This window comes from Protopterus annectens, chromosome 4.part1, assembly GCF_019279795.1.
Source record: "Protopterus annectens isolate FY-2018-M chromosome 4.part1, PAN1.0, whole genome shotgun sequence".
In the NCBI taxonomy this organism is placed as follows: Eukaryota; Metazoa; Chordata; order Ceratodontiformes; family Protopteridae; genus Protopterus; species Protopterus annectens.
Genome location: NC_056734.1, coordinates 726,220,328 through 726,236,768, shown reverse-complemented (window position 1 = coordinate 726,236,768; position 16,441 = coordinate 726,220,328). Strand labels below are relative to the sequence as shown.

Below are 16,441 nucleotides of genomic sequence, written 5' to 3'. Positions count from 1 at the left end.
TACCTTGGTTTTTGGGGCTTTTTCAAAAAAAAAATTTGTTTTTACTCATCCAAACTTTTTTTGTACTGCTGGTTAATAGGATGGGGCACATTAGAGGTTAACTAAAATACCTGCATGTGGAACACAGAGTACTCTGATTCTGAGTAAGTTTGCTGTGTGCTCCCAGCAACATTATCTACATGACACAGACATGAACTTTGATTTGCATATTGTCTCTTGATTTTTACATAACACATGATTTATAATAGATGCCATGGTGTACTTTGCTGTTAAGCAGTATTTTGGTTATCAGGCAGGGCAGGTGTGCATTATTCCAGTTTCCTGATTACAGGATGATGGAAGGAGAGGCTGTCCTTGAAAAATAACATGAACATTTATTTCTGTTTAGCTATTGTGAGATGTAAAAAAAGAGGTACATGGGTGAAAGAGAGGTCCCCTACAGCATGCAGCAGTATTTTATATGGCATGTTAAGAGCAATGCTGTCAGCTTGTTATACTCTTTGGGGGTTTAAGGGATTTTGATAATAGTATATATGTCTTTCAGCTGCTTGCAGCTAAAGTGACTAATGCAGACACTTCAAACAAGGACAGGAACCTTCACATCTTCTGCTTTTACAATACAGTCATATCATAGCTTTCTCCTGTACTAAAGCAATTTTTATTTAGTGTTTTAGTAACAAGAATTTTGCAGTTATTATTTATTTATTTATTTACATTTGTTGACCGGGAGTGTCCGACTGGACGTAGGTCCATTTTCAGCGGAGGCCCGAGGAGAAAAGCTCCACAGTTAAAATATACAGATAGTAGTTACGTTGGATTTACATAGCAATAAGAATTTGATCAACATAGCAATTAACAATTACAAACATAGTTACAGATGAAGAACAGTACATCAGTAGACAACTAGAATCTTTATCATCTGCGAAGTACATAACAGACATTAACAACTGTTACAATAAGAAGTTCCTGCTGTATAATAAGCAGTTAGGCTTATGAGCATCCGAGCTTGCTATAATCAAGGTAGTTAGTGGGGTGGAAAGAAAGGTAGTGGGTGGATGGTGTGGGTGATATTAGAGTGGGAATTGCAAGGGCATAGATAGCCAGCATGTTTTTAGGTGCGCTTTTAGTAAAGTTTTGAAGTGGGTGCATGATGGTACGGAGGTAATTGTGGGTGGGAGGGAGTTCCATAATTTGGCTATGGTGCAAGAGAATAGTGCTTCACCAGCAGAGTTATTGGCTTTAGTGACCTGCAAGTGATTTTTGTTGCTGGATCTTAGTGGTCTGGTGGTGTGATTGGGTTGGAGTAGATTCTGGAGGGATGGGACATTTAGTGGATGGTTTACTAGTTTATGGGCGAGTGTGAGTTGATACCATTGAAGGGGGTGAGGGAGTTCAAGACAGCGCAGTTCAGCAAGTGAGAGACAGTGGTGACAACGGTAGGATGCCCCTATGGCGAATTTGGCGATTTTGTTGTAGCAGGTCGCTAGCTTGTTTAGATCGCATTGCTTTAGGTTGGTGGTATATATATTGGAGAGGCATAAAGTAGGGTGGAGATAAGGTGGGAATTTGCTACTGAAATCTTTGCTGCTTTGGTGAGAAGTTGCTTATTTCTATATAATGCTCATAGTTTTTTGTGGACTTGTTTTATGGCCATGGATATGTGAATGTCAAATTTTAATTTATTGTCTATTTCCACTCCTAGCAATTTGGTGTGTACTGTTGGGTGTATAGTGGTGTTGTCTTTTGCTGTGATAAAGTGAGAGTTGTTTTGAGTATGCTTGGTGGGCTGGAAGATGAGTAGTTTAGTTTTGTTTGGGTTGAGTATTAATTGGGCATCAGATAACCAAGTTTCAACAGAGGAAAAGGCTTCCTGTGTGACGTTTTGCAGTTTGGGTAGGGACTGGGCTGAGCAGATGATGGTTGAGTCATCTGCGTATTGTATGAGTGTGCCATGTTTGGTGGCAGAGGCTAGATTATTGGTGAAAATGGAGAAGAGTAGGGGTCCAAGGATGGATCCTTGGGATCCAGTTAAATTCTGAATTTACAGCACATTTGGGTTAAGACATGCAATTTTCATAAGGGATTATACTTCTAAGAAGTAGAAGGGATCACTTAGCTGTAAACTGTCATTTTCTGGAATTCGACACAGATTTGGTCGTGGACACAGTTACTGACTTCACGTTTGCACCATGGCTGATGAATGTAACATAGTTTGCAAAGTAAGTGGAAATGAACTGCTGATGAAAATGCATTAAATAAGCAGAATGCTGACCTTTAATAACACATATCAGTGCATGATACATACTAATGTGTATCAACACAACATTCTATTAAGTGTACTCGTTACATACAGTTGTTGTGATACGGACTGTTGCCCTCTTACTTCTCTGCTTAATTAACCATTTTTTAAGTAATAAGCATTAGTGAGTGGGGTGTCATTTAAAGTGTAGTGTTGATTTTGAGTTGTTTTACGATTTCCATTTTACTGTGTCACCGTGTGCACTTTATGTTAAACAAGTTTATGGCTTAGCTGTGATCCCGGTCATGTCATCATGTAGCACAAGTACTATGGTTTGGGTTCTCTGGTTAGAATTGTAGTCATTAGGTTATTACTGGAGTACTAAATATTAAGAGCTAAAATACACTTAATAAAGGGTAGTAAAGTGTGCTGTAATGAACTAATACCAGTCAGTTAGCTTTTTAATCAACTCATATTTGCTGTTGATGACATACAGATTTATTTACTTTGCAGATTCCTTTTAAGTGGTTAACTACCATAAATAATCCTTGCTGCATTGTTTACTAATTTTAGTATAATATTTGCTGTCTGATAATTTATAGATTTAGATAGCGAGTTGATTTCACTTTTTAATGAGTAATTATGCAGTAATCCTTGCCACAGTTATAATAAATTTTGGACATACTGCGTATGAGCTTAGGTGGCATGGTCTAGGTTGCTTGCCACTACACAGGATGGGGTGGTAGACCTTGCCTTTCACCATTCTGTCTATAGACAATTGAAAGTGGTGGACTTTGATAAGCAAATGGGATAAGGCATAAGGCCAAGTGGTGTAAGAACTGAGCAGAGGTGGTTTAACAGCTAGTTAAAATTGAAAGAGTGTCCTAATGTTTACTCAGCAAGTACTTACTGTCCCACATGCATTGTTAATGTATGCATTAGGAGATGTAGCGAATCCTTAACAAATGCTGATATACTTAGCATTTAGTACATATTATACTGATGTGGGCACACTAGTGCCGGGCATGGCAGGTGGATTAAATCAGTGCCACGCAGCCTGAGGTTTTAACCATGTACAGTGTCCAAAGGTACTAGATTAGGAAAAGGGTCACTTGAACATACACATGCACACATACACACACACACACACACACACACACACACACACACACACACACACACACACACACAAGCACTTGTATATGTCAGAAGTTCTAGTTTTCAGAAACTCAAAATTCATATTGTCGAGATGATTGAGTTTCTGAAAACTCTAAACTTGAAAAAAAAAATTCTACCTTTTTTCTACTTTTTACAGAGGGGCAAGCCCCCCACACCCCCTGCGTATTATATATACCAACTCCGAGATCACACTACAGTGGGGAAAAGAGGGTAAATTCCCCAATCCTCACTGTACCGCTATCTCCATTTAAAAGCTGTGAGTTTTTGGAAACTCAACAATATCGCCCCAGCAATATGAATTTCGAGTTTCTGAAAACTCAAGCTTCTGAAGGGGACCCATATACATATATATATACATACATGTCTGTGTGTATATAAATAAATATGTATATATATATATATATATATATATAAATATATATTAGATTTTATATATATATATATATATATATATATATATATATATATATATATATATATATGGGTCTACTTCACAATGCCAAAATTTCAGAATGCCGACGACAAGATGGGCAACACCATATGACCGACATCTGAAATCTCGACATTGTAAGTAGACCATGTAAAAGGAAAATAAAATTTCCTTTCAACTGCTAGAAGGGGGGCTCTACCTCCTGCACCCCTGTGGGGGGGGGCACCTCCCCCACCCCCACCCCCATAACTTTAATATACCAACTCTAAGATCGCACTACAGTACAGGAATGGAAATCTTTCCATTCTGCACTATAGTGAGATACCAGTTCCGCACTGTCGGCATTCCGAATGTTGGATGGTGTCGGCCATATAGTTGTCGGCATTCTGGAGTGTCGGCAATGTCAGGTAGACCCATATATATATATATATACACACACACACACACACACACACATATATATATGTGTGTTTGTGTGTGTGTGTGTGTGTGTGTGTGTGTGTGTGTGTGTGTGTGTGTGTGTGTGTGTGTGTCAGTGCATCAGTTGTCAGCAGTTAAAAAGTCATTATTAACTGAGCCCACATTAACAAATTTTTTTTATATATAGATTTTTTTTCACTTTTTGTAACAATTTCAGATTGTACTGATGGTTTAATGGTTAGTTATATAAAGATGTGGTGATCAGACCTGACCACCCAATCTGAAGTTCATGGAATGCAACTTATTAGGACTGAGGTGGCTGTTGTCAGAAGGCATAGCAGGTAAATATTTTCCAGGCTGCTACCCCCCCCCCCCCATATACACACAATAATGCATCTCAGAGTACAATGTTCCTTGTTACTCAGCTCTGTTTTTTTTTCCTGTTGTAGAAGCTTCACCTGGCAGGAAGTATTGTTGGGCCGCCTCGTTTTACTTTTGGCCTTTTTGATCTTCTGTATTCTAACTTTGTTTGGGGTTCATCTGAAGCTTTGTTATATGTTTGCCCCATCCTCCATGTCTGTCCTAGACCCTTTAGTTTTTAAGGATGCCCTTAATTTCTGCTAGCCAAGCATATTTTAGCCATAGTCCATCTGCCAGCAGTAGCTCAAGTTGTTTCTTTAGTTTGGGACTGGGATAGTTGTCCAATGTGTATCCGATTTAATGACTGTAGTAACAGGCACCACAAACAGATATGTCTATTTACTAAGTCCTTTCAGTCTTTGAGAAAGCTGATTGCCCTAGACTTTCAGTCTGCGACTAAGTGACAATGCCAGTAAGCAGATTACAACAAGAATTTGAACGTATTATCACAAGAATTTCCTTTAAGACAAACACTGAATTAAAAGGCATTTCATCCTGTTGGAACACCAACCTGCATTCTTGGGTATCTAAAGCTGAAAAAGCACTAAAATGCATGGGTTTGCCTTCCTTGAGTATGTCAAGTGTGGATTCTTCAGAGCCATCCAGTGTAGAGCATTATTTGATGGAAGCTAAGCTCACTTTTTTCCCTACACCAGTCCAGAGATCCACATTGTTTCCATTCACAGATTATGGCCAGCTGTTGCCACAATAAAACAACTAAAGAGATGTATACCTACTAGGACTCTTACTCCAAATAAATTTCCAGGCCCTGGGGTGCAGGGGGTGGACTTTACAGATTTACAGGTCCAAGGCAAGTCTTAGCCAGTTTATCTTGGATTAATCTTCTCAGGATATGATGGTGCTTATGTAGAAAAGTCCAGAGTCAGCTGCAGGGATGCCTATGTGCCTGGTATTGGTCCAACCAATATTGGTGTAATTGTTGGCAGCCAAGCAGGTACAAATGCACCTGGCAGCAGTCGAGAACTCCTCAATGTACCTAATGTAAGTCTAGGCATTTTGTGTGCCCATGACAGTTCTAGATATCAGTACTCCTGGAGTAGTGTACCATGATTCAGGTCTGGTTTCTGTTTACTGCTTTTTTGGAGTTTGCTTACTTTTGCTTTTTCAACATGGGTTTTCTTTGGGTATTCCATGCAAGCACACATGCGCAAGCACGCACACACACACACACACACACACACACACACACACACACACACACACACACACACACATTTATATTTATGTATATGTGTATATAATGAGAGAGAGAGAAATGTAATCCATTGCTTTAGTATTCTATGACCAGACTTCCAAATATTGACCAGAAACACTTTACTGTTTAAGTCCATAAACTGGTTTTACTTCCTGTTATGCAAGCTTCTTCATTGTGAGAAGCTGCAAGTATCCTGCTTTTTGTAGGTTCATAGGTAGGTACTAGGCTATCGGCCCAAGGGCCTTCGTAAGCTTAGCCAACAAGGTTCCCTGGCTTAAGCCACCCAAGAAAGTTATTTTCCTGTGCCACTGTCGAGCAGAGACAAAGAAGTGATTCCCGAGTTGTATTAACTATCTCCCATCCACTCGACAAGATTATTCTTGAAGAGTGCTAATGAATAACTTTGCTAGACATAGATGGGTAGCCTGTTCCAGAGTACGCAAAGTCTCTGGGACAGGAATCTATCCCTCCAGCATGTCCTGTTTTATTGTGGTGACAAGGTTTAGGTCCCTAGAGCGTGTAGCTCGGAGGGATTGGGATTTCTTTAGGTGTAGCATGTCCAACAGCTCTGGGTTTGACATAGCTTTATATGTTAGGCAGAGATCACCTTGGAATAGGCGATATGCTATGGAGTAAAGCTGGAGTTTTTTTAGATGGTCAGTGTAAGGCATTTGTTTGAGGCTAGTAATCCTCTTTGTGAGGTACTTCTGTGGCCTTTCCAGCTGCTGCAGATGTCTTGTGAGGTACATTCCAAAAGGAGCGTTGCACTCTGTAATGGGTCTAATGAGTGTAGAGTAGAGGGGAACAATGACCTCTTTTTTCCTGGATGAGAACTCTTTTATGATGAGGTGCACCACGTAGAAGGACTTCCTGACTACTGTAGCGATGTGACTGTCAAAGGAGAGACTACTATCCACCTGGGTCCCAAGGTCTGTTATCACACATTCGGTGTTAAGTAGATTGCTGCATATGTGGTAGTTCATGGGTACAAAGTTTTTACCAAAGGGGATGGCACTGCACTTTTTGGCATTGAGCTTGAAGCCATGGCTCTGACACCAGGAGTCTGTCTCAGTGAGGCCCTTCTGTAGGATGTCCACATCGTTTGGGGACTTGACTATGGCTCCTAGTTTGCAGTCATCTGCGAACTTCGTTAGCCAGAGGCCTTCTGTGTTAGCCTGTACTTCTGAGAAGTAGATACCAAACAGGAGAGGTCCCAGGACTGAACCCTGTGGTACTCCACTTGTCAGTGGTTTGAAGTCAGATTTGGAGTCTGCAACTTTTACAGTGTGGATTCTGTCAGTGAGCCAGTTGGCAACCCATCTTATGACGTAGACATTTATACCTAGTTTAGTGAGTTTAGCTATAATTCCAGAATGGGGGATGGTGTTGAATGCCTTGGCGAGGTCAAGATAGGCTGTGTGAACCACCTTACCCTCATCTACGGCTTTGGTGACTGCCTCAAAGAAGTCGATCAGGTTCAGGAGGCATGGTCTTTCTTTCACAAACCCGAACTGGGTGGGATCCAGAGTTTGGAGGCTGTCAATATCTTTGTTTATGAGTTCCATGATGATATGTTCCATGGCCTTGCAGACCAAGCTCGTCAGGCTAATAAGGCGATAGTTCCCGGGATCACTGGTGGCTCCCCCTTTGTGGAGTGGGATAACTGTTGCTGTGCGCCATTCAGTGGGCACAAAGCCTGATGCAAGGCTATTATTGAACATGGTGCTTAGGTGGGGAGCCAGTTCGTTTTGAAGTTCATGTAAAACGCAGCCTGGGATGTTGTCCGGTCCCGTGGATGCTGTGTTTTTGGCTTTAGAGAGTGCAGCTTTTATCTGCTTGGTTGTGATTACAGGGACTCTGCATTCATCCTGTATAGATATGGGCCCTTTAGGGGGTGGGGGGGGTAAAGTTAGCACTGAACCTTTAGGGGGTGAGGGGGGTAAAGTTAGCACTGAACCTTTAGGGGGTGGGGGGTAAAGTTAGCACTGAACCTATCTGCCAGGATGTTGGCAATATCAGTTGGTTCTGTAATTTCCGTGCAATTGTGCTGTAACTCAGAGCAGATCTGGGTGTTACCATCGAGATTCTTGACATAGCTGTAGAATGCTTTGTGGTTGTCCTTAGAATTATTGGCGATTTTGTTTTCGTAGCTAGCTTTGGAGGATCTTATAAGGGATCTCAGCTTCTTACTGAGGCTGACCAGGGAGCTCCTCCACTCATGGGATTTTACTCTCTTTTGCAACAGTTTCTTCCATCTGCTGTACAATTTGTTTATGGCAGGGGACCACCAGATTAGCTTCTTTTTTTAGAGGATAGCGTCTTGGTTCTGTTTGGGATAGCACAATCCATGCACTCATGTAAGTGCTTATAGAGTGCATTTGTGTAGGATTCAGCAGTTGTAACTGTATTGTCCATCTGAATGGGTGTCATGAAGTTCACCACTTCTGTCTTAAGAAGCATGAAGTTGGCTTTGGAGAAATTTTTTACCGTGGTTTCCTTAATGGGGGGTGGAGGCGAGATGTGGATATCAAGGGTGATTAGCTTATGGTCAGATCTGACCAATGAGGAGTTGACTTCAGGTGTGGAACACCGGTCACTTATGTTGGTAATGACTAGGTCTAGGATGTTGTTGCCCCTGGTGGGGGTGTTGATAAGTTGATCCAGGGCATTGGACTTTATGAATTCCAGAAAGCGTTGAGCTAAGGAGTTGGTACACGAGTAGTTTTCCCAGTTAATGGTGGGGTAGTTGAAGTTGCCCATTATTAGGGTGTTTGGTTGAACCCTAATATTTTCCAGTACATCAAGAAAAGAGGAGTTTGAATCCTGGGACATGGTGGGGGATCTGTAGCAAGCTACAATTTGGATTGCAGTTTTGCCCAGAGTTAGTTTCACTTGGATAACCTCGGATGCATTATGCTGAGCAACTAGCCTGGAGGTGTGGATATTCTTAATGAATATGGACACACCTCCGCCTTTGGTGTTTCGGTCCAGGTTACATGGCCTGAAAAGTGTGGTATGAGTTATAGCCTGGTAGTGTAGGGGTGCTCTCTGGAGCCTTGAACCAGGTCTCAGTCACTGCACAGATATTGATGTTCTCCATTTTAAGGAGTGCCTCGAGTGAATGCATTTTGAGATTTAGACTTCTAGCATTGAGTTGCATTACCCTCAGTTTTTGCTTGCCTGTTCCTGCTACTGTGGTGAATTTGTCATTTGAACCTTGCCTAAAAAAGGCACTTTTATAACAAAATGATGTGAATGAACAGTTAAATAAGTAATCATGTTAAACCTCCATCACCATACATTTGCCAGTACATAATATAATGTTCTTCTTTCGGCTTTTCCTGGTTAGGGGGTCGCCACAGCAGAACTCCGATCCGCTAATGATTGGCAGTAGATTTTTATGGTGCTGAGGTGCCAGCTCAACGCCCAACTTTCAACGAAGGCACGCCCATTCACACATGTCTTTCGAACGCCACTCGACCACAGGGAGGACATGCAGACTCCACACAGAAGGTGCTCCAGCCGGGAATCGAACGGGAGAACCTCTTGCTGTGAGGCAACAACGTTTTTGCTGCACCACCGCGGTGTTTAAGTGAGTAACATACATCAAAAAATGAATATACAGATTGCGTGTGAATTATTCAAAAAGAACTTCATAGCTGTGTACATTTAAACTGGTGCATATAGAGCAACTATTCGAATAATCCAGCAATTTCCATAATGTTTACTAACTCATACTAATATAAATAAGAGGTTTGACAGGAAGGAATCACTCTGGCAATACCAAAAAAAAATCATTAATTTCTTTTGTGCGTGTTTAATATGAACATTTTACAGTATATTGCTGCCATTCATTTTAACAGGCATACAGACTGGGAGGTTTAGCAAAACTCAAGGACGTAGCCTTTTAACTCCTGAAATTGCAATTTGTAGCCTTTCTACAGCAGCTTGCAGGGTCATATCTCATTCATAAATGAAATACTACATGAGTCTCCCCCCTAAAATAGGCCACAGATCTAGTTAAGCTAACCCAGTCAACAAAAAAAATTAGTAAATAAATTAAATAAGACATGTACATATGTTTAGGTTAGTGAAGATGGATAGTTATTAGTGTGTATTATTTAAGTGTATTGTAGTCGTTAGACACAAGCTTACATTTGCAGGGGTGATAAGGGAATTTAACAGATGTTCTTCGTGTTTCACTGTTGCAGTTATTACATTTGGGTTATCTGCTTGCAGGTAGCCCTCAGTCGGCCTGATTAACAAAGTACGAATGAAAATCTTTATGAGGTATTTGCTTTCCACAAAAAAATGCAATTATTTACTTTTACTGACATTGGTTTAGAGCAAGAAAAAGTTTCCCCAACGGGGTACTTATCTTTTAGTTGAAGACTTCGGTTCTCCAACTCAAAAATGAAAATTTCAGGAGTCAGTTGACCGGCACTTGCTTCTGCTTTGGGCACCACACAGCAAAAAAGACTGATGTAATGGTGTCGGCTGCATGTTTTATACCCCTGATGACCTGATGCCTGATGTCATGGAAGAAGAGACAGCAACTGATGCAGGACCCAAGACTTTGTTAATCATGCCGACTGAGGGCTACCTGCAAGCAGATAACCCAAATGTAATGACTGCAACAGTGAATACATGTGAACATTTGCATTTATGGTAAGTGTATACAACTGTAATTTTTGCAATCACATAACTAATACACAGTTACTTACCCACACTAATCCAGCATAATTTGAGCTGGAGAGCGAGTGACTTAAACACCTCCTGCTCACCCATTAATGTTAACATTGTAAATATGGATTTGTAGGTTAACTCATCTGCATTTGGGCACAATCTTTTAAATGTACATAATTTTTTAATACAGTAAACTCTCAGTTAACCGGCACCCATCGGGATTAGTAGATGCCGGATAAGTGTAGTTTCTGGTTGCTTGAGAGTTACTGTTAAAAATAGACCTGACAAATACTGTATGCTATACTGCACAATACCATACAATAAACACTGTATTGATTAGATTTTAATATTGAAATACAGTAATTAAAAACCTGTCTGGAATAATATTTTAAACTTATATTTCCACTAGAAAGCATGGCCCACAGAACGGTTTTCAATGGCACTCTGTCTGGATTGGAAATGAATGAATTGAACAGAGAGAGAAAGAGAGTGAATGCATGTATGAAAGCAGAAGTGACTGTGTGTGAGAGATCAGGGAGATGTATGAAAGCTGAAGAGAATATATGTGAGAGATCAGAGAGAAAATGTGCAACCTAATGCAAACTGAGTAAGTATGGAGCGAGTGTTGACATTTTAGTGATTTGACTTGTTTGGTTTGACTTGTTCTTAGGATGGGGAGAGAAAGATTTTATTTGTATCTTCCTTTTTAAAACTCAGACTCTAAAAAAAGTAAGGTATGTTTCGGCGGGGGGAAACCAGAAAGTGCAACACATGAAAAAAATGAATTATTCATACTGTACTGTATTTCTTCATTTTTTTTTTCTGGAGTTGTGGTTGCTTGAGTTCCGGTTAACTGAGAGTTTACTGTACTACAAAATAATCTTTTGTTTTCACACAAAAAAGTGTTCACATGCATTGTTTTGTGCATTTAGATTTTATAAGCAACCTTCCGGTCGTGTTTGTTATTACTGCAGCATTGTAATCAAGATCTGTATGGGTGATGAAACAAGCTGCATGGTGCATCGCAGTGAAGGAGAACATGCCATAACTTTCTAGCTAATAATTTATGTATTTGCTTTTCTACTGGAGTAGAAGTTAGTAGCTTGTGGTGCTTCAGAACTAATTTTAATATTTCTGTGTTCTGTGTTTTCCACTCTGTATCAGTCAGGATTTAGTCTTGTGATTTTAAATGATATTTTCAGACATCAGTAATGATTTCCTAATGGACAGTTGTCCACCTGTGCCTTTGATGCAGTGTTTTCCTTATTTTTGATTTTGCCCAGGCTTTTCCTTGGCACACCAAAAAGTAGGACCTGCAACCTGAGGCCATTTAGCAGCCTGGATGCCGAATGAGCTGGTGGTGGAAGGGGTGGAAATAACTGAATGGGGCTGGCTCAACCTTCCCCAGTCAGGTCTCTCTGATGAAGTGCTGCCTAGAAGAGGCTGGGGCAAAGCTGAGCACAAACTAGGAAGCAAGTAGTTTATCCCGTCAGGCTGAAAATAATGCTGTAGCCAGGGAACTGTGTCTGATAGAATGTTTTCACAGGACTAACACTGCCAGCTGTGCTTACCTACTGTGATCTCCAGTGGTCAGGGGAAGGGAGCCGAGCCATCACAGAAACAATTCTTAGCTAACCTAGGATGGCAGCCTTCCATTTGCTGTCCTTCACTGTTCACCAGCTGTTGTGCGAAAAAACGACAGCTTGGAAAGATTAATCTTCATGAAAGAAAGAGATACCCACACACACACACACACACACACACACACACACACACACACTAAAGCTAAGGAAGACACGGGTTGATTGGCCCTAATTGAGCAAGTACGGATCAGAAATATAAAAAGAAAATAATTACCATTGTCTGCATGTTTACTGCTTGCTGTGGTTTGTCTTTGTTATTGTATGTAAAGTGTTTATTTTTTATTTGATTTAGTTTCTCTCTGCCTGTATGTTTTATATAGTTTATTCCCTTTTTAGCTGTTTTGTTCTATACAGCTTTTTCACATTAATTATGTATTTGTGCCTTACTTCCTTTTCCAAGGTATCACACCTCAAAACACTTTTTTGGCTCTTCATGCTCTTAGCAGTTGGCCATTTTTTTTTCTTGGACAGTTGACAGTTTTTAATACCTTTCGTAAGGAGGTCACTTATTGGGCCATTGTTTGAAGCATTGTGATTGTCAGTCTAAACAACTAATACAGTGTTGTAAATATCATGCGTTTATACAGAGAACAAATATTGTTGTAGGTAGAGCTCATTTTGAATATATTCACTTATACGCAGGGCTCACCTTTTGTCTTAGCATTGGCTTTGGCTTCAGGTGAAAATTCCTTGATTACCTGCAAGACACATGTATGTATTATAAGTACTATAATGAAGCACATAATTTATCAGTCAAACACACAATTTTTAAATGTATCTTTTTGACTTTTGCTGGTGCCAGACTTAAAACTCCTAACACAGTCCTCTTATTCTGTCGCAGTGTGGATCTATCATTATGGATGATATTACTTATCAGCTTCAGTCATTATTAAAAATAATAATTTGCAGGTGTTTAAACACACTTTTCCCCTTGGTTTTCAAAATTATAGAACAGTAAAAAGAAATACATAAGTCATTTAATGCACCAAACCCAGATATGATGGTTTAGAAGACATCTACTTTTCATACCTAGAAATTAATTAATACTTGTATTTCAACTTTCAGGGGTCGTGAGTTTATATTGGACTTCAACTCCATGAAGGTGTTTGACACAGTAGAATTTGATCAAGTGCGCCGTCTGTCAACTCAAGCTTCCACCGCTGCCAATTCCAGTTGCCATACAGTGTGGAAATACTACTGCAGGGACCATTTTGGTTGGAGAGAGTACTCAGAGGTAGGATGTTCATTTGTGGCACATATACCTAAGCTACATGTTAAAAGTTCTCTTTTCTTCCTTCTCAGTACTCCTGGTTACTATGTTTGGCAGTTAGTAAGCCTCTCTCAATTATTTTCGTTCTTATTAAAAGCCTTTGTTTTGTTTAAGAAGCAGCATACATTAGTTACAGAACTAAAATAAATGCTGTTGTCAGCAAAGAAGTGGATGGATTGTGTGAGAGGAGACCTGTATCAGTCATACATAAATGTCAAACAAGGTAGGAGAGTGGCCTTGAATAGATAGAGTTGGTGACAGCTGACAATACACCCCGACTCCATGCAGAAAATGGGAAAAAGGGGGTTGATGATGATGACGACCATGAACAGCTGACCTCTTGCTAACACTGGCACACATTTTAAGTGACGTGAATCCCAAACACTTTGGATCAGTTGTTGGGTTAGAACAAGGAGTAGATGATCAGAACTTCAGAACTGCTTTACTTTTATTTCTTTGTTCCTTTACTCCTGGTTAGCATTTTCACTGCAAAGATTGCAGATGGTTCAGTGGAGAAAATTATGTCTATTTGTTAAGGATGCATACCTTTTTCAGTGTCAGTGTAAGTGACAGAAGTGACATTGTTAGAAATGAGTAACCAACTTGTGGGACATGGAATTAATATTTAAAAGTTCATTAGTATTAATTGCTAACCGATGCTGTAAATATGTCTTACTCTAGAGCTGTTTACTGTCATGTGAAAATGTACTCACTTTGTGAGAAAGCACCACTGAAGGTTAGTAATGTCATGAGTTCCTCCAGGAAAGGTCATCTCAGATCAGAACACTGGGAGTCTTCTCTGGGTAGAGTCATGTTTGAAATCATGGAGACTTTTCTAGAAACAGGAGAGGTGATTTTAGACTAGAAAAATAAGCTGGAAGTTTTGTTAGGATACCAGCCATGAAAGTCTCAGATTGTTGCCGCCTCTCTTTGCATTTTGGTAACTATTCATAGCTTCATAACTTTAAATCGCTATCTGACTTGTTTCTACACATTCCATTATCACTGTATTTTTCTTTTAATGGAACATGGCTGAGGAGGGTGTATCTGTCCACTCACCATGGCTTAAGAGGGTGGATCTGTCCATTCATCCAGTCAGCAAAGGAAAAGTATAAATTAGAGACAGTGAGACTTCTCTTAGGCACTCTGGAGCAGAACAGAACTTGTGTGTGTGTGTGTGTGGGGGGTATAAAAGCAGTTTTCTGATAGAGGAATTGGAAAGCATCTATTGGATAACTGTTGTTCATTGAAAATCATGTAACCCAAATCACATACATAAGAAGGACAGAAAACGTGCATTTCTTTGCAAACTGGTGAAGTACTTGTATTGACTTGCAGTGTAGATAATGTTGCTAAGATACTGAATTATTCAGGTATTCATTCATTTTCTTGTACATACTTTATGAATTTCAGGTCAAGAGGAGACAGATACTTTCCCAGCAAGTAGAGGGCATAAAGCTTTGGACCAGTCCTAGAAGGGTTGTCAGACCACTGCAGGACTCAAGCACACTTAAAAATGTACTTCACAATCATCCAGTCCCATTCAGACACTCCTAGAGACAATTTAAAATTGACAGTTCACCTACCTCTGTGTTTTTAGGGAAAGAGAAGATATAAAACACCCCTTCTCACACAGACTCGGAGGGGACATGTTAACTGCACACTGAAATCACCAGAGCCAGAAGCTCAGAAACTGAACTAGAAAACCAAGGAGTATGAGACAGTAGCACTGACCACTGGGTCAGTTCTGTTTTAGAGAGTGAGATAATTAATTTGGGTGGATGGGTGCTAGAGAAGCCCCCACACAAAATCTTTTAGAAGTTTTTTACCTCACTTTCCTCTGTTAAAGGTGATATTAGTCCAATCAGCCAAAGAGTTTTGCTGAATTCTAATGCTGTTGAAGTCTCTGTGATGGTAATGGGGTAGGTGATTTCAATAAACATTTTAATGCAGTTTCTGTAGAGCCACCTGAAGTGTCAGTAGTTTCTGTCAGTAATATGTTCCACATGAGCAGCTGATGTTACTAGAGAGGCACCCTGTTGCAATTGTGGGATCTGCTATTTGAAGTGCTGTAGTAGCAAAAAGTAAACTTCAGTTAAGACAGTAAGACAACAACTAGTAAAACTTGCTGGTACAGTGTTAAAGCTTTTCTGCACACTGACCCCCCCCCCCCCAAGTAAATATATGTGTATATAGTTATGTGCATGTATGTCTGTGCTCTCTCTGTATATAAATGTGTGTGTGTAAAACCTATGGTACATTTTGAAGAGTTCATATAGATAAGCTCCTCCAAATATATAGCTCTGTGTTTCGTCAACAGCTCTTCTGTTGACGACTCCATTTGATCAACAGATTAGCTGATCAAAGTTACCAGTGCAAGACTTCTGTAATAGCAGTAGTAGGAAATATGTCTTTTTACTGTTGTTGTGCAGTTTTAAATCAGTGTGTATAAGTAACAGGGGGTATGAGAGATGCAGCCAAGTTTGATACCCAACAAAATGTGCTATTTCTTGATTTCCATGTTCCAAGTTTATGTTTTGGAAGAGCATGTTGGTCTGTCAGCATTTTAATTATCAAATCAGTTTTTGACAGGAATCGATATGACATTTTGTAGGGGTCTATGTTATATGAGCGAAAGTTCATATGAACGAACGCTCTTATGAACGAAAGTGCCGGACATCGAACCTTATATTAGCCCCCCACACCCCCCGCTAAATATATATTCCAACTCCAAGATCGTACTACAGTGAGGAAAGGGCAAATATTCCTATCTTCATTGTACTGCGACTCCAGAAAAAGTGTTTCAATGCCCGGTATTTTCGCTCATTAGAGCGTTCGTTCATATAATATAGACCCATTTTCTAGCACTGAATATCTTACATTTACCCATTATATATTTATATATGACTATATGCGGGCGTGTGTGTGTGTGTGTGTG

The 16,441-nt window shown here is 40.1% G+C and overlaps 1 protein-coding gene across 3 annotated transcripts in view; it reads left to right on the top strand.

Annotated features, from left to right (window-relative positions):
- LOC122801033 (TCDD inducible poly(ADP-ribose) polymerase) overlaps positions 1 to 16,441 on the top strand; it is a 156,929-nt gene that overhangs the window by 72,199 nt on the left and 68,289 nt on the right. For all 3 annotated transcript variants that reach the window (XM_044070493.1, XM_044070494.1, XM_044070495.1), the window contains exon 3: positions 13,299 to 13,467. In XM_044070493.1, the coding sequence (XP_043926428.1) occupies positions 13,299 to 13,467 (169 nt within the window). The remainder of the gene's footprint in view (positions 1 to 13,298; positions 13,468 to 16,441) is intronic.